This window comes from Alternaria ethzedia (genome assembly GCF_023757985.1).
Source record: "Alternaria ethzedia strain BMP 0044 chromosome Unknown scaffold_6, whole genome shotgun sequence".
Lineage (NCBI taxonomy): Eukaryota > Fungi > Ascomycota > Dothideomycetes > Pleosporales > Pleosporaceae > Alternaria > Alternaria ethzedia.
In genome coordinates, this window is record NW_026056199.1 from 1,194,614 (window position 1) to 1,212,414 (window position 17,801).

The 17,801-nt window shown below is 52.7% G+C and overlaps 8 protein-coding genes across 8 annotated transcripts; 3 read left to right on the top strand and 5 right to left on the bottom strand.

The window, feature by feature from the left end:
- Window positions 1-561: 561 nt before the first annotated feature.
- On the bottom strand, window positions 562-2,339 carry J4E87_003687 (uncharacterized protein; the record flags this gene model as incomplete). Its single annotated transcript, XM_049375312.1, has 2 exons — window positions 562-1,889; window positions 1,940-2,339. 2 exons carry the CDS (start codon window positions 2,337-2,339, stop codon window positions 562-564), a joined length of 1,728 nt encoding a protein of 575 aa, XP_049235234.1.
- Window positions 2,340-4,034: 1,695 nt separating this feature from the next.
- J4E87_003688 (uncharacterized protein) lies at window positions 4,035-6,199 on the top strand (the record flags this gene model as incomplete). Its single annotated transcript, XM_049375313.1, has 3 exons — window positions 4,035-4,040; window positions 4,145-4,502; window positions 4,569-6,199. 3 exons carry the CDS (start codon window positions 4,035-4,037, stop codon window positions 6,197-6,199), a joined length of 1,995 nt encoding a protein of 664 aa, XP_049235235.1.
- A 1,382-nt stretch (window positions 6,200-7,581) lies between these two features.
- On the bottom strand, window positions 7,582-9,133 carry J4E87_003689 (uncharacterized protein; the record flags this gene model as incomplete). Its single annotated transcript, XM_049375314.1, has 3 exons — window positions 7,582-7,708; window positions 7,761-8,763; window positions 8,833-9,133. 3 exons carry the CDS (start codon window positions 9,131-9,133, stop codon window positions 7,582-7,584), a joined length of 1,431 nt encoding a protein of 476 aa, XP_049235236.1.
- Window positions 9,134-9,949: 816 nt separating this feature from the next.
- On the bottom strand, window positions 9,950-10,540 carry J4E87_003690 (uncharacterized protein; the record flags this gene model as incomplete). Its single annotated transcript, XM_049375315.1, has 1 exon — window positions 9,950-10,540. One exon carries the CDS (start codon window positions 10,538-10,540, stop codon window positions 9,950-9,952), a length of 591 nt encoding a protein of 196 aa, XP_049235237.1.
- A 216-nt stretch (window positions 10,541-10,756) lies between these two features.
- On the top strand, window positions 10,757-11,032 carry J4E87_003691 (uncharacterized protein; the record flags this gene model as incomplete). Its single annotated transcript, XM_049375316.1, has 2 exons — window positions 10,757-10,999; window positions 11,027-11,032. The coding sequence occupies 2 exons, from the start codon at window positions 10,757-10,759 to the stop codon at window positions 11,030-11,032; spliced, it is 249 nt and encodes an 82-aa protein (XP_049235238.1).
- Window positions 11,033-11,372: 340 nt separating this feature from the next.
- Window positions 11,373-12,062, bottom strand: J4E87_003692 (uncharacterized protein; the record flags this gene model as incomplete). Its single annotated transcript, XM_049375317.1, has 3 exons — window positions 11,373-11,716; window positions 11,800-11,998; window positions 12,048-12,062. The coding sequence occupies 3 exons, from the start codon at window positions 12,060-12,062 to the stop codon at window positions 11,373-11,375; spliced, it is 558 nt and encodes a 185-aa protein (XP_049235239.1).
- Window positions 12,063-12,443: 381 nt separating this feature from the next.
- On the top strand, window positions 12,444-13,043 carry J4E87_003693 (uncharacterized protein; the record flags this gene model as incomplete). Its single annotated transcript, XM_049375318.1, has 4 exons — window positions 12,444-12,453; window positions 12,554-12,772; window positions 12,868-12,962; window positions 13,011-13,043. 4 exons carry the CDS (start codon window positions 12,444-12,446, stop codon window positions 13,041-13,043), a joined length of 357 nt encoding a protein of 118 aa, XP_049235240.1.
- Window positions 13,044-14,522: 1,479 nt separating this feature from the next.
- Window positions 14,523-15,446, bottom strand: J4E87_003694 (uncharacterized protein; the record flags this gene model as incomplete). The annotated part of the gene is made up of 1 exon (XM_049375319.1): window positions 14,523-15,446. The coding sequence occupies one exon, from the start codon at window positions 15,444-15,446 to the stop codon at window positions 14,523-14,525; it is 924 nt and encodes a 307-aa protein (XP_049235241.1).
- Between the last annotated feature and the right edge of the window lie 2,355 nt (window positions 15,447-17,801).

Consider the following 17,801-nt stretch of genomic DNA (forward strand, 5'->3'; position numbering starts at 1 on the left):
ACACCGAGGTAATGTTACGCAGAATTCTTCTAGGCTTTCTCCACTGACCCATGGCGTCGTTCCCCAGCATTAGCGGCCCGTCTCGGTGTTGAGCGACTGTATCCCTAGCTAGTCTCGCGACGGAAGGCGTGTCCTAGCGTACCTAGGTATCATCCCCGACCGGGCCTTCTTCCTACTTTGAGCATCGCGTACGAGGCGACATGACGGTACACGTAGCGACATCATATTCAACCGGTGGTACCGTAATGATGTACCAAACGTATTGCACGTGTGCTTACATCGTGCAGTGGTATGTCGGAAGCTGCACCAGTCCGCCTGGGAAACTCCGACGACACTGTGGGGCGATGTGGGGCACAATACACATCATGCCGAGGCGCGATTTTGGGCGTTCGGGATCGTGAAGGAATAGTAGCAAGGAGATGCTGGAAAGAAAGATTGATGATAATAAGATGTGGAAGTGAAACGAGGACGTGATGTACAGGTGCAACAACGCTAATTTGGGTATTCAAGACGAAATGGTAGGATGTGAAAGACCTATGACGCAACAATGGCTGGGCCTATTCAAGTCCGTAATAAGGCTTCATCAATCTCCCAATCGTCCCAAGTAGGCTTGTCGAAACCGTTGGGACGAGAGCTGCGTAGGAAGCCGTTCCAGTAACCTTCAACGCTGACCACGGGTCGGATAGTCCTGACATTGGCGTTGAATCCCTTGCTGTAACACTCTTGCATGTGTCGGTCTTCGAAGAGCTCTGGATGCGTTCGTCTCATTGTCTTCAATGCTCTCTTTCCAACTTCATCTACCGAATCGTGATGTCGCAATTGAAAGAACTCCTGGTCATGTTCTTTCCGTAGCTCCGCCATCATACGGTCGTCGTAGAGTCCAAGTTGGAGTAGGTAGATATCGTACTGAACCAACGACGTGGTACCTAGGTAGCTTCCACCAACCTTTGCTCGTCTGTGGAGTCCAACTAGTGCAGCGATGGTGCCCATGCATCCTGTTCCATAATCACTCATAGGGAAAGGTGGTACAACAGGCTCACTCAATCCCATTGCTTGACCCTGCGCCCATGCCACACCCGTCACGCAGTCTGCAATTTGCTGCCAGCCTGGACGTGAGGACCATGGCCCAGTGTGACCGAAACAATTCTCGGCAACGTAGACAAAGCCTTTGCCGCGCTTTCTGGCAAGACGAAGGAGCTGCTCGGGCCCATATCCGAGACGATTTAGACTTCCGGGTCGATAGCCATCCAAAATTACATCTGCCGATTGTAAAAGCTCCTCGAAGGTCTGACGGTCTCTTGGGTCTTTCAAATTTAGGTCGGTGGTATGCTTGCCGATGTTTGCATCCACTTGGAAGAAAGGTACGTCGGAGAGGTTCGGCGATGTGACTTTGATGACCTCAGCACCGTATTCGGCGAGTCCCCGACCCATAGCGGGCCCGGCAATGATCCGGCACAGTTCAAGAACGCGGATGCCGGCAAGAATCTGTGGTTTGGGCGTGTTTGATGACTTGAACGGAAAGGGAGCCGCGGGAGTTTCGCTTTCGAGAGTTTCCACCTTCCAAGGAGGTTGCTGAAGAAGTGTACGTCCGTGTGGGGTCTTTTGGAAATCTTCCCACTTCAGGCATGTCACACCAGCTTGTCCAATCTCTTTATTCATCTCTTCGAGCTGATCGACAGTGTATCGACTGACATGATCCTCGATGACCTTGATGCATTCATGGTAGTCTGTCAGATCAGGCCGTGATCCTTCGAGACCGATCATGTTCAGCGCTTTGGTTGCCTCAAGAGATCCATGAAGGTGAAAGTATTCTCCTGGGTTCTTGGTCTGGTAGAGGTTTGCGGATAGTCTGCGGTACAGGATAGATTGTGCTTGAAGCAAGTCGGTGTCTGTCCTGGTCAGTATTAATCGTCGGCCAAGCTGAGGCAGTGAGTTCAACCTTTAAGTAGCTTCTTAGCCCTTGCGTCCGATTTATCGAACCCGCCCACCGTGGCTAAATAGGTAGAGAATAGGAAAGCTGTGGCTCTTTCGAGATCGACAGCGATACCGCGTGGCGTTTGAGCATCTTGTAGATCGGCAATGGCAGATGCAACTCCTGCTTCAACCGCCTTGAGCGCAGAGATGGCCTCTGTTTGCTTCAGTGGGCTGGGAAAGTATGGGCTTCCGGTGTTTGCGGTCGAGAATTTAACATTGGCGATGTGTGGCAGCGACTCTTTGGGCAGATTGTCTTTCGCCTTGGTGAGTAATTGTTCTAATGCTGCCGTGGTTCCCGCCAGCAATGTGTTGGCGTGCGTGGCAATTTGATGGTGACTATTGTCAGATCCTAGATATGGCGCCATTTCGAAGAATGTAAAGACAAAACAGAACGGTACAAGATTGTAGCAAAGGGAATCTCAGGGTAAATACCCGTAGGTAGCCCTTCCAAAGACGGCCCGAGGTAAGGTTGCGTGGTAACGGCTTCGCCGTTGAAAAGCTGATTAGCGGCATATCGAGCTTGTTGACCGTATGCGGTCATGACCTTTGCTATCAGCATCGGCTAAGAGCGTCCTGCATGCATACCAACGGGTTGAGTCTAAAGGCGGGCTGGGCTGGGGTCTGTAGGCCGATTTCATGACGATCGGCAGACGTCCAGCGCTACTCGATTTTCGGAACAGTGGGAAGCCCAAGCTTCGCAGCTTCGCGACAACCACGAGGGACTCGTCACCCAATTCCATCAGCAAGGCCATCAGGATCTTACTGTGATCGTCTCCATCTCATCGATACAGACGGCGAAGGCTGCGGGGCCCTTTTCCGCGTCATTTTCGCGTAGCGTTATGGGACTTCCGTGACTCGCTTCCATCATTACCACGAGTGCATCTTCCGACCAGCTCATCCATCCGTCGCGTCGGCAATGTACTCCCAGGCATTGACCATCCGGATTCGCACGTGATAACGACTGCGACTACCCGCGGAGTCGATACCGTGATGACGCGACCCAAGGTCCCACCAGGTTCGTCTACGCTCGTACTGGCGACTTCCCGAGGTCACGGCTAATTTGACGCGTCGCAGACCAACGACAGCGCACCGCTCAGGCGTGCGAAAGTTGCAAGAGGAGAAAACAGAAGGTCGGTTCAATTTCTCAACTGGTGCATCACGACGTTTTTCGCGTTCGGCTACAGATGCACTTGGCACAGACCCCTGTCGGCGTTCACGACCTGCAACTTAGTTCTTGCATGCCATTACGCTAGCATCTTGAGGTTGCTATGCTCACCGATCGCCGTGTGGAGGCATTGCGGGAGGCCATCGGCTAGCTGTGCGGCTCCATCACGTTGTACAACAGGAAACTGTCCGGCTGGGCGATGCTTCACCCGAACGCTTTGTAATCATGGACAGTATCTGCATCGGCTCCTTCGCAAGATGACTCGCGGACACGTGCAACTATGCCCTCTAGTTGGCATAGGAGACTGACAGATCACAGTGCAACGGCTTGTGCCCCTGCAACACATGTGATAAGGTTAGGCCCCCATTCCAACTGCATACTGCAATGTATTGACTTTAGATAGCGCAAGTTTACCTGCATATACGCGGATCGAGATCCGAATTCTCCAGGCGAGGACCGACCACCCGCAAAGAGACGTACAATTGAGAGCGGCAATGACAGCGACAGTTCCATGTACGTATCTCGCATTTCATCACTCTGCCAAATATATGGGACTCTGCACTCCTCCAAAAGCGTTATCCATCGCTATATGCCTGGACGCTTTCCGAAGCACAATCCACTGACTGCTCACTTTATAGTCCAACTGACAACCGGACTGTAAATACTCCGGCTGTCGAGCACGCACAAACAACGCCACTTTCGTTACATAACCGCACGTCGTCTGTCAACCATCCAAATTTGTTGACACGCACACTCAGTGTCAACCAAGAAGTACCGTTCAAGTCTCCCGGCCCAGGACCCAGTATAGAGCATGCAAACAGCTCAATCGATCGTCTGGCTGTCAATCATGATAACACCCGTGACCGGCTTACTCCGACACACGCTTCCACTCCAAATGATGGTACAGATGAAGTGGCGGAGTTTCCAAGCCAGAGCCGCATGTTACAAGATCCAACGGGTCGAGTGATATACATTGGCGATGCAGCTACCCTATCATTCCTTCAGCTCCTCCGGATGATGGTTGAAACGGTAGCCGGCCCATCACCGTTTACGACTGACCCTCGTCGTCACAAGATAGTCGAAGGCCAATACTCACTTCCATTGGGATATCGACAGTCGAGTCTACTCCCAGACGAGCGAACGGCACGCGTGCTGGTGGATGCCTTTTTCGTCAATACCCACGGCTTGTTGCAGGTTTTCCGACGTGACTCTTTTCTTGAGAAACTAGAGCGTTGCTACTCCGATCCGCTATCTGTCGATACATCTTGGTCATGCTTGCTCAACCTCGTTTTCGCCATCGGCCTCACCATGGCGACACCACTTTCAGGAAGCCCTGAGGCGCTGATAATCGACAAGCTTCGCAGTGAACACCTCGACAGAGCCGAGGCTTTCTATCTCAATGCTAGGAACATGAACGATCCGATGACAGGTTTGGAGGATCAGGATTTCTGGTCTGTCCAAGCGCTACTTCTCATGTCATATTACATGTTGGCCAAAAGCAAGCGCAACACTGCTTTTGCCTTACTTGGGATGGCAGTACGGTCGGCACTTGCGCTCGGCCTCCACAGAGAAGAGACCATGGTCATCTTCAGCCCTGAGGAACAAACACAACGAAAAGACCTTTGGCGGTCGATATTCGTGATGGATCGTTTACTGTCTTGCTCTCTTGGCCGTCCGACCGCCATATCAGAAGATGACTGCTCGGGAGATACACTCCGCCCGCCCGACAGCAGTGTTCGCAACCAGTCATGGAGCTTCAGCGCAAAGACTGTGTACGATTTCAACGAAACTGGCCCACCTGCTCTGGAAGCCACCGTTCGAAGTTGCAGAGTCATCGGCGTCATCTTGCGGAGGGTGTACCAGCAACGCAAGATCAGCACTCGTCTCGCCCAAGAGATATCGGATATATGCAAGACATGGCCCCGGTTGCTGACGCCCATCTTGCAATGGCGACAAGCAGCGACTGCCTCGCCCAGTCAAGGCGTGGCCATCTTGCACGTCAACTTGTTCTACTGCCATTCCGTCATCCTTCTTACTCGACCTTTCTTACTGTATATACTCAACAAAGAGACTCAACGTCATGTCGAACAACCTGGATCGAGAGGGCCACGCCCTTTCCACCGCATGGAGCGATTCAGCGAGGCATGTGTCATCGCTTCTGTGCATACCATCCTGCTCATACAGAACGCTTACGAGGCTGGCTATCTGTCCCGACGCAACCCAGCCGTTATCTACTTCCTCTTCGCAGCCACCCTCGTCATTCTTGCAAGCGATTTTGCCGGCCTATACCAGATCGAGCTAACGGACAACTGCGTTGTCAATGCCATCAACGTCATGAACTACTGCGCCGAGAGCGATCAACAAGCAAGCCGTCTAGTATATATATTAAGTTCCTTCCGAGATGTCGTCGCACAGCAGCGATTACGCCGGCGACAAGACTCAACAAGCAATGCGACACTACCCAGCATCGCATCACAACTCTATGGCAGGCAGATGCCGCAGCAACAACGTAACTCTGCGCCCCAGGCACCCGATTCAGCGCGCGCATCAAACCCGATGGATGCAACACCACGACTTCACCAAGTGCCCGTACACATATATCCCGGCATGCAGACAGCGCCCATCAACGAACCGGTACTGACGTATCAAGCCTCTGAGCAACACCATAATCTCGGTCAAAACCAACACCATGCCAACGTCCAGCACAGCCCAGCTCACACAGGAGAAGACTTTAGTGTCCATCTGTCCCCTATCCAAGAGCCCCCGCCGGTAGACATGGCCACGCCATCGTATACATCGGCCTCGAGAGCGCCCTCGCTATCAGCCATGCTCGATCTATCTGCTTTGGAAGCAACGCGTGTGCCCAGTCTGCATTCCGAGGAGAGCGGACAAGATGAGCAGATTGATTTTGACGCGCTGTGGGCCTGGCCTAGTAACACACCTGCAATGGGCAGTCCACGGGCTATGGAGGCAAGCGGGGTGAGCGAGCGGGTGCAGGGCATTAGTGACAGTGCTGTACCCATGTTTGGGGTTAGTAGACAGGGGACAGATGGCCTTTGAAAGGGTGGATATGGTTTGGAGTTTTGTATTATTTTCGATTCTTTGTGCATACTAAGATGTGCATCTAGCTGTTTCTCATTCTATGTATTCCGATCCCAGGCTTGTGGTACAGGGCGAAATGCGATGACAGCTGACGTTGATGAGGGCGTCTCTCATCTTCTCAAGCATCTTTAGTGGTGTCTGACATGAGCGCGTTGTTGTCAGCTATCTCCTTCTCACTTGTCCGATTTTGTCGCCATTCGTGCAAGCAACTGGGCTAGACGAGTGAGACAAGGACAGGTCGTGGCGAAAACAACGGTCGTCTTCGCGGCCTGTAACGCGATGTGCAACCCTTGTACCGCAGTGAGGACCTTCTCGACGTGAATAAGAGCGAGCCCGCAGTGGTCGCATTCGCCAGGGCGTTTAAACAGAGCAATCTCTTTTTGCATCGGATATTCGAATCTGAATGCCAGTGATTGAAGATGCATGAAGTTTGCTTGCCAGACGGTCGAGACGATGTAATCGTGCGGCAACAGGGCGAACAAATCGAAGGCGTCATCTCCTCCGAGCGGTGACTTTGGACTGCGGCTGAGAATGCAACGCATTGCCGAACTTCCAGTGACTAAAAGCCTTGGGAGCATCCAATACAAGTAGTAGGTACACGCCAGTACTTCCATCCTCCTAATGAGGTGTCCATAGGCTGCTGGAGGATGTTGCACGTGTGCACATTTCTTATCTATGTCTTCTTCGATAGTAACCTGGAACACGTTTCGCATATAATACGTCTCCAAAGCGAGTGCGGTGAATTCGCGGTTCCGAGTGCCGATGATGGACGTAAGCTGTTCTGCGAAGAGACGAGAGTGTGCAATCGAATCAATCCCGTTGGTTTGATCAAGGTTATGAGCCAAAATCTCCACCTTCAACTCATCTGGAAGCCGCGACCAGCCGTGGAAGGTAGTAGGCGGTTTGGTGGCGGGATCGTCCATGTTGCTTCAGTTGCGCTGAAGAGGAATCTATAGGCCGTGTCAGCTTTTGAATAGAACAGAATAATCAATGAGCTATCGCACCGACGATGTAGACGAGCACTCACCTTGAGATTGTGTTAACGCGCAGACTGTGTGCACTCAAGGATTCGCGCTCACTAATGTGATTGTGAGCCTCGTAGATCCGTATGATGTGGTCTCCTAACCAAGATTCTGGGGCGCTCAGAATCAAGGCAAAGGGTGTGAGAAACTGGCGAAGAGGTGGGTGGTGTTATTTACTGTAGTTGCCAAGCCTAGCTAACCCAGGACTGTGCGCTTCAGGTTGGGAAAGAGCAAACGCTGTACTAGAGTCACTGAAATCTTGAAGAGCACTGTGGAATTCTTCTGCTACATGATCGTACATCACACGCGAGCTATCCCTTACAACGCCTCCAGAATGCGCACATCGCTCATCGCTTCAAAGGGTATCGTCTCGCTTCCCGCACCTTGCAACGCCCACTGCAGGGTCTTCTCTACCGCACGTCTACCTGTGTGCTCAAGAGGTAGCCTACATGACGTTAGGATATGCTTCCTCAATACGGGTATTCGGGTTGACTCACCAATGGCCTGCCCCCTTGATAATCACGACCTGACTTCCCTTGACCAGATAGTCGCGAGCGTTGTCAAACGAGAGCCGTTGATTGAATGCAGGGTCAAACTGTCCCATCATGAGTGTCGAAGGGGCCTTCAGCGCGCCCTGTGGTGCCATACTGGACAGGGTGCCTGGTGCAGACAAGGTCTGCGAAGAAGCAGCTTCAGAGGAAATGTTGTACAGCGCGGCAGTAACCTCGAGCGACTTTTCCCACTTGCCGAAAGCCAGGCTGTCGCGATAGATGTGGATCTTCTCGGACATGCCGCGGTCGCCTACTCTGCTCTTGACAGAATCGCCGTATCGTTCACCCTTGTCGTTCGCCTTGTCTAGCTGGGCACTTCCGGGTCCAGTAGAGATTGCCATTGCTTCAGCAGCTTCCGTAGGTTCCAACACAGCAGCAGCCTTGCCCTTCTTCGGTGTGCCTTTGCCGAACTGGTGGAGAACACGCAGGAAGAAGTAGTTGCCAAAAGTCGCGAAGACGTTGTGGAGAGGCCAGGGTAGATGGAATACGAAGATGTAGAAAGAGCTTCGGAACTGTCCAGCCACAGGGCCGAGTGCGTGTAACCCATTCTTCAGCAGACGGAAGTTGAACGGAGAGTGTATCCATGTCCTCAGCATTTGCTTCGCCAACAAGATCCTGTTCGTCGCGTTCGAGTGTAGTAGAGCTGTGACGGCGCCGCCTGTGATGATCCAGTGGTCAGCCAGGACATGTGCCTCGGAAGCCAGCCGGCCAGCAATGACCGCACCCCAGTCGTGCGACACTACCACTGCCTTCTTGCCTTCCGACAGGAACTGCTCTCGTATGCCAACAATGAACTCGGTCAACACCTCGAGCATTTCGTTCGGGCCGTATGCGGACAGACTGTCGGAGCCGCCATAGCCAGGAAGATCGACGGCTATCAAGATGGAGTCCTTTTGTAGGGAAGCGGATTGGAGTAGGTGGCGCCAGATGAGGTAAGAGTCGGGGAATCCTGGTCTTTGTTAGTTGCGTAGTCCATTAAAGTTTGGTACCTGCATGACTTTGCTTAGAGAACACATACCATGTAGAAAGATGGTAACATTCTTCGGTGGTGATGATCCGGTGTCCTGGTTAACGACATAGTGCAGGCGGGTACCGTTGGTGGTCTTGTAGAAGGCATGCTTGAAACCTGGTAGAGGCTCTCGGTCAAGACCCCAGAAACTCTCTTGCGCAGCAGCCAACGCGCGCTTCTCCTCGTCGCTATCTTTCGCCCAGAGCGCCCCGTTCTTCATGACTGCCATGGTCCATACTCCGGCAAGGCTGAACAGTCCAAACCCAAGTTTGAAACCGCTCCAGGCCAGACTCCCGAGTTTGTCTGCCATGTTGGCGTTTTGCCTGGATATGTGTCGCAGTACAGCTCTGCTCCGATTTCTCCAGTTCAGGCACTCAAGGCAAGTTCGTGCGCATGTGTTGGTGGTGGTTGTAGTTGAGCGACGGTCCTGTCACATGTAGCGCGAAAGTAGAGTTGAGAAAGTGCGCTCAAAAATCAAGGTTGGCTGGTATCCACCCCCGCATGCTGGAAGCAAGAACATAGTCCTGACTGTAGCGGTAGCCCCAGGGGCAGATCGCGATGGCGAAGCAGATGACCCGCGAAACCACGCGGCAGAGACGATCAAGGGTCCTGTGTGTCCATGGAAGCTGCAGTGATGATCGTTGAGGTATGACGCTATTGGCCATAGCTTCTGCTATGCCGCGGACTGACGCAGTCTGATCGGTCGCGTAGCTTCGTCCCCCGGTTCAGGGTGCAGTTGCTGGTCGCCTGGGCACCGGGTTAGGGCGATGCGCGTGCTCTGCGCATCATTTAATTTATGCTTGAGTTGTCACCACTGAGAGCTGGGATATCGTGGGTCTACTCGTCTATCTACGAGATTGTACGCGCAATGCTCGTACGTCTTTAATGGCAATCATGGCATGTGCTCTTATCTTGGATGGGAACAGCAGCCATAGTAACATCTGACGTGTGCGCATAGCGATATCCAATATCGAGGTCCTGCCCTATTGTGCACAATAGCTCGCTCACCTGGGACTCAACGCAGCGCCCCCAAAAACTTTGACATTCCAATGTCGGGTATCATAACAACTCCATCGCAACCTAGCACAGCGACTCCAACATCCACAGGCACAGTGACTCTCAGTTCTCATCTCCTCTTCCCCTTGACCCTCTCCATGACCCTCAACTCGGCACTCCTCTGCAGCCTGAGATCTTCCAACTCCCTCTCAATCCCTCTGTTCTTCTCTACAAGCTCTTTCCTCTTCTCCATCCTCTGCTTAGCCTCCTCCAGCTTGTGCCTCACAACATCTTCCACCACCCTCTCCAGCTGCCCCGCATCCTCGATGCCATGCTCTCTAATGAAGCGGTCCGCGAATTCTTCGATAGTGTGAGGTGATGGCCCTGGACCACCTGTATGATATCCGTTTTGGTGCGTCATGTAAAGCCCAGGCACGGCGGAAGGATGTGTACGTAGGTGGGAGGAGAGTGAGATGGGCAGTTGCGACGAGGAGATTGTGGGAATCTCGTCTGACGGCTTTCGCGGCGAGGGCTGGGGTGGTGGGTTGAGTATGATTTCCATAAGACTGTTCTCAAATGCCTCGTCGTATTGTACTGTGGATGGCGAGAAGTCGACCATGGGGGATGTGAGTTCGGGCTCGTCGCGTGGTGTGAGGGGCGCGTTGCCCATTATCGTGTCGTGGTCGCTCATGTTGTCGTCTTCGCGGTTGTAATTAGCCATGCGACGCGTGATGGAGAGAAGCAAGGTGTTGCGATCCGAAGTTTGTTGAATTGAGGGGATCCGTCTCGAGGCTGTCGCGATGATGGGGCTGATGCCGCATGACTAAGCCCAAGTTCCGCAGCACCTCCGCGGTCGCGACTCGCCCAACTTTTGCCTACCAAGCCCAACACCAACCCAGTCGCACATCTCCAAACAACCGACCGAACTCCGTACATCATGGCCGACAAACTGCGCGCGCAGCAACAACTCGAGGCTCTCCAGGCCCGCTACATCGGTATCGGAAGCGCAGACACTACCAAGCACGAATGGACATCCAACATCGCGCGCGACTCGCTCTCGAGCTACGTCGGCCACCCGCCTCTTCTACAGTACATGAGCATCGGACTGGGACAGCCGCGCGAAAAGACTAGACTACAGTTACTAGAGCGCATGGTCAGGCCTGTCGGGCCTCCGCCTGAGGTGAGTAATGGAAATGTTGAGTTTTAGAAGTAATGAGCTAACAGGAAGTAGCAACAAGATTGATCGGGACACTCTAGAACGACAGACTTGATTATCGAGACATGCGAAGAACGAAGATCCAAAGCGAAAGCCGCCTTCCATCCCCAGCACGAATGCGCGCGAGGCCGGCTCGTGGATGAAGAGGAACAGATGGGTACATGCTGCTTGTCTATGGCTATCAAAGCCGATACTATGAAGTCGTTCAGTAGCGTAGCGCACGCTGAGTGCCGATAGTGAGGTGTACACACCTCGGCCTCTCTCAAGAAACCCCAATTGCCACCATAGCCGGGGCCCAAAGTCTTTCTCCAACTCGTGCTTTCCCATGAGTGACTTCTCAATCGCTATCGCTAGCGCTTCCTGTTGGGCCATCATCGTCGTCGTCTTCCACCACGTCACCGCCCATCAGCATGGAGACTTCACCCTTTTGCAGCATGCTCTTCAGCTCAGTGTTCCTCGGGTCCACCAACTCAATGGGCTTGAGCTTCGCCTTGTTCCTTATTCTCGGATCGCATCCTGCGTCTAGAAGCATGGCCACGATGGAGTGTCCGTGGGGCCAGACGGACTTTTCGAGCGAGTTGACGTAGCGTACGGCTTTGTGAAGGGGAGTATCCTGCTCCATGCGGTCGATCTCGTCGATCTCAAGACCGTCTTGGTCGAGAAGCATGTCGATGACTTCGACTGTGACAGATTTAGTCAAATCATGCCTCGCGTGGCGTGCGACAAAGACGTCCTAGTGCTGCGCCGCTGGGATAGATACTTACAGCTTCCGTATGTTGCCGCGACGTGAAGGCAGCCGTTACCCACGCCGTCGCGTGTGTTGTTCAATGTTTCGGCGACATGATCCTCTGGCTTCTTCCCTGATTTCGAGGCAGCAGCAGCAAGGTCTTTCAGAGTTTCCTCAAGCAGCTCGGTGTTGTTGCGTCGGCACGCTTCGAGGACGAGTTCACGGGGGGAAGCACCCTACATATTGGTCAGCAGTGGCAGGCGCTGGATATGCATGTGTATGCACCTCTTCGTCCGCCATGGTATGTGGTGTTGAGGATGCGGAGGGTGACTGGGCAGGGACGGCGGTCCAGTCAGGTACGCGTGAATGTTTCGAGCTGTGGTTTGGCGGGGTACTCGGAGGTGCTAACGGAAAGCGAACAGGGCAGGGCGGTGTGAAGAAGTGAAGTATCTCTCTAATACGGCGATAAGGATGCAGGCGACGTCGACAGGCCAGCGTGCATAAGCCCCAATCTGAGACAGTCCGCTCCCAAGTGCGCGTCGCCGGTGGCTTTTCGCTGCTACACACTCGCCCCGCACTTTGCCGTTCCCAGCCCTAGCGGGTCAGGGTCCGTCATAACTTTTGATCTTCTTCGCGCTCAGCTTCACGCGTCTGACTGCCTTTTTTCCACTGCCGCCCACCATGTTGCTTTGTAAGTCCCATAGTCACATTTCCGGATGTTCCGCTTGTATCTGCTACATGGCCACATCCACAGCTCCACGTCCCAGTCCAGCCACAGCTAACAGCCACAGTTTGCCCAACATGCAGCAATATGCTGCGCGTCTCCAAAGTACCTCCCGGCGATCCCACCACCGAAGACGCTGTCGGCCAAAACCGTTTCGAATGCCTTACCTGCCCCTACCACTTCGTCATCAACAAACGCTACTACGAGCGAAAATACCTAAAGAAGAAGGAGGTCGAAGACATCTTGGGAGGAAAGGGCGCTTGGGATAACGTTGACAAGACCGAAGGTGCGCTCCGATATTTCAGCTGCAACCAGGGCCGCAAGATTGCGCGATCTTGGGCGCACCTGCTACACCTGTTGGCATCGCTGACAAGTACACAGTACAATGCCCGAACGAGAAGTGCCGGAACCACGAAGCATACTGGTACCAGCTGCAGATTCGAAGTGCCGACGAGCCCATGACTGCTTTCTACAAGGTACGTCACATACCCGACTTCCTCAGAAACCCCACTGACCTGTTCCAGTGCACCCAATGCGCGAAAGAGTGGCGAGAATGATCTGCGAGTCCTGTTCAAATATCTAAGGAGTTTGGAAGCGGAGTTCTTGTCTTAGTATACCCCGGTTGCATTTGGTGAATGAAGTTCATGTTCTCTTTTGACTTGCAGGTGCCAGTCGCTGTGAAAGGCTCAGGATGATTCAGATTCCCGACCCCGAATCGGTTCATACTCGTGGTGATCATCTCACGACAACGTCGATGCATCTCCATCATCGACCCGCGCGAACCAAAACTATGCCCCAGTTTGAGTCACAGGCGCATCCTGCACTGGCTGGCCCGTGCCGCAGGGTGGACGACCTCGCAAGATGGCGCGGATTCCTACCTATTCCTCTCTCTCCCATCGTTGCTTTCGGGCCTCTTGCAAAAGCATGCAACTATCTCCCGGCTCTGCTGATAGACCTTGCCTCATCAACCTTCATCACACCCGCAAGCCCTACCTACCACCGAGGTCGGGAACCTATGCCAGGATGATGGCTCAAGGTACCGACACCGAACAACCAGTCATACCAGTTTCTCGGTCATTCCACGCCTGGGCGCGACTTCCTGATGAGCTCAAGTGCGAAGTTCTCTCGCACAATCTAACCCTGGATGGAAGAATCGACAAGAGGAAACACGCCCAGTGTCTACAGTCGGACCTGTTCCCACTCTTGGCCACGCGCAACCGTCATCTAGCCAACATCGCACAAGAAGTATATTACAACAAAAATGTCTTCGAGCTGTGCATCGGGTGCCGCATGCAAACAGGCGACGTCGAACTTGGCAAGGGCTATTCGTTTTCCCCTGAGGACCGCATCAGCGGTCTCTGGTGTCCCAAGCCACATACGGCTGCCATGATACGTCATCTGCATATTGTGGCGATGAACTGCAAGGTCGGTATAGAGAAGGGACTTATATGTGCCTCGCACTCGACGACTTGGATGTACCTTATAGATCTACCTCCCCGAGACTATTGGATTAACGGTACCAAAGATGATGCACCTCGCGCCAATATAAACCCTGGATGGCAAGAACGCTTCGTCAACCTACATACCCTTGGGATCGAGTGGCGTCTTGAACGCGATATCATGCCCGGATGCTTTCTCGAGGATGGCATAGGAGACACGTTGAGAGCTTGCATAGAAAAATCTGGGATACGTCTCCGGGCACCGAAGGTGGAGTTTACGGTCCGTGATACTTACAATGGCCGCCGCTTCTTGTGGCACTATCATCCTTGCGAGCAGGATCATACCGAAGTCTTTCAACATCTAAAAGACATGATTATGGGCAAGGAGCCTTGAGTCATGCTACCAATCATCTGGAATTGCAAGACATGCGCCGGGTGGTGTTGAACATGTAGGATGAACAGACAAGCTATAAGTTTAGGACCTGTAATAGTTTCCTCTCAAGTATTCGCTAGCCGCTCTTTACTGTCTAGAATGCTAATTATACATTCTCATTGATTGGAACCTGGCTTGGCTGGTATGTTTGTCCCTTCAAGAAGCTAATCATTCTTCTGGATTGGGACGCCCAACACGTTGGCCACAAGCGGCCATAACAACAAATCCCAAAACCAATAGCCCTCCTCATTCAGATGCACATGGTCGTCAAACATGTCCCCGCTGAAAAGGTGCCTCGTTTCATCCCACTTCACTCTGTCCTCGCGATCCCCTTCATCTTGTACTTCAACCGTCTGCGACTCTTTCTCTTTCTCCAACCGCTCAACCCGAAGTGCCTCGTTGATCTCTCCAGCGACCTCCTTGAGCAGATCATTATTCTGATCCACAATCGCATCAGGTATATCCAGTCTATACAACATATCGCACGCCAACACCTTACTCCCCGGCGCAATCCTCAGGCAAGCCTCCACCAACACTCTCCAGCTCTCCACATCCTGTTTCCGGAACGCACGCTTCTTCTGTAGATTGTTCGTCCCGGAAGCCAGGATCCAGAGTTTGATGTCGCATACGTCTTTCTTCGCCGCCTTGAGCATGTCGTAGAGACCCTCTGTGAGTCGGTATGCGACGTTTTGGTTGCTGTCGCCGCCTACGCCGGCGTTGAATGCGACTCCAGTGTCTCCGAGCTTGCCGATGTCCGTGGTGATGCCGCTGGTTTTGAAGCGCTCGAGCATGGAGTTGCCGAGGTAGACGACGTTGATGGGGCATGTGTTTGAGAGGTTTGGTACGGGCGCGTCTAGTGCGGGGGGAGAAGCATCTTCGCTCGGTGTAGGTAACGGGGTATCGAGTTGAAGACGCGCGGTAAGTTCTGGTACGTGTACTTGGTGGTGCGTTTGGCGCGAGCGTTCCTTGAACTTGGCGAAAGATCGAAGCTTTTCTAGGAACTCGGCATCGGACTGGTGCAGGAAGTTTGTCTTCGCATCTGTAGGTATGCTGGACGCTGCATTGCTCTGTTGGGCGTTGGAAGGCATTTTCGGATTGAACTGAGATGTTATGGTTTTGCGAGGCTTCAACGGCGTGATGTTTCGTTGGTGTAATTTGTTCAAGTAGAAGTTGAAATGAGAGCAGGATGTATGCGCACCGCTCTGACTGAGGTGAGCGTGGGAGGCGACTGCTAATCTGTGGTTAAGGGTGGAGAAGGCGACGAATCAGCGCGTAGATATCAGCAACCGTTCCTGCTTGCAGCTAGATTGCGGCAGCAGGAAAGGGCGTCACAGTTTCAAGGGCTGATGCATTGGGGGATCAATGAGAATACCTTCGTGATCATACATCTGCGCAGCTAACTGTATACACGTAGAAGTTCCCTCACTCGCTTGCCAAATATGCATCTCGTCTAGATTTTTTTGGGTGAGACGAAACTTCCCCACGTCCAATAGCGTACCGCTCCATCTTTCAAGTTCATAAGAAGAAGCGCATCATATGTCCACCACCACGTTGCTACTTCCGAACTGGATAGTCTGCCCACATATGGTGCCCATACGGCGAGTCCTTCGGCCGAGTCGACACAGTCTTGATCGTTACACGGTACTGGTATTGATAAACGCCCGCATGGGCAATACCAGTGACGAAATTCGACCTCTCTGTAACGTATTGAGACCTCTCGTCTATGTCTTTGTCGTCAAATATACAGAAGCGTTGCCATCGTTCTTCTCGAGTTCCGTTGGCTTGCAGGTCAAGCTGCTCACAATAAAGTGATTCCACCGCTTCGATATCGACATCGCTTGATCCGAGTATGATTGACGTGATGGTCAGATGGCGCGTGGGGAAGTGGATTGGGCCGAGTCGCTGGAAATAAGCCTCGAAATACGACCTCGGTTCGTCGTCCTCCTGGTCGTCGAAGAACAGAGTCTCCGGGTCGAGGTTGACGGTCAAGTAGTGTAAGTTCGGAAATGTTGACCCATCTGCGATTTCCCTCAATAATTTTAGATGGTGACGTCTTTTGTAATCGAGGTTAATCTCGAGACAGCGAACAAGCGGCCTTACAACAGGTGGCGGACAGTGGCAAATATTCCCATGCGAAGAGGGGGTGTCATTGGACAGTATCACCGTTCGATTGACCCCATAGAAAGCTTCCAGAACAAGGTGCTTGATTTCGGGAACAGAGAGGAGGGGCATCACTGTCTCTTTCAGCAACCGCCTTGTCTCAAGCGTACGGTACTGGAAAACATGGCTGTCGAAACAGTCTTGGGGATAACAGAGATAATGGAGGTCGCATTTATCGAGCCAAGCGCAGGCAGTCACGGCTGTTGGAGTGTAGACGGTGTAGCGCAAGATGAGCAGCTTCAGCTCTCCAGGGAGGCTGCGGAACCCTCGGAGGAATGAGTCGGATCCGGTTGTCATATTGGTAGTCGTAATTCTTGGTTGGGTGATGAGACTCGTATGGTGTGAGGGCGTTGATGGTATGAGCGGGATTTATAATATAGAGTAGTGGCCTGAGAGCGGGACGCAAGGCAGGTACCACCTGAGGTAAAGTCCGTGCACCGCGACTCACTAGGCAGGTGCACTTATCGTTCCGCGCGTTCGTTATATAAATTATATGCGATTGCTAATCGTTTTTTTAGTGTTAAAATTAGTAGTTTAGTGCTGCAATGTTGCTTCTCAGATAGGTGGGCGGTGCCTGGTACCATGGGATGGTAGGAAAATTCAGTCGACAACTACAGTACAGTGGTGACTCTAGGCAGATGCAGAACTGGCAGTGTGCAGTGAAACGCTTCCAAAGTTCTAAAATGGCAGTGAGACTTCAGTGGGTTGATACCAGGTAGGCGTTACCAGGCCTGATGTGTTTTAACAATGGCTTTTCACAAATACCTCGGCGATACGCCTTTCTTGAAAATGTGGTATTGCGCCCAAGATCTGCGCAATAACGACCACAATGTGAATAGCTCCTGGGAAAGACGTTTCTTGTTGAGGTTGAAGATTATTGTATACATGACAATCAAGACGCCACCGCCCATGTCCAGGACGTGCTCTCTGACGACTCGATGAAATTGATGCTCCATGACACCAGCCCGTATAAACTCTGGAGCCTGTCCTCATAGCACCTTCATATGTTCCACGCTTCTGTCACTCTGCCACGTCAATCCGTCGCAATTCCGACAAATATCCCTCGTTCAAGCAGTCAAAATGCGCCTCAGAGGAGAAACACCCCAGATAGTGGTCCGAGGCCTGCTAGTCCTGGAGACGACTCTCACGTTGTATAGTGACTCGGAATCGGCGGTCCTGTCATACCGATAATACCACGTTCGATCGTGCGCTCGCAATGACCGTCACAGCGAGTGCGCTCATGCGCATGCTCGACTTCGACCTGGATGTTCTTGGCCTGCAAC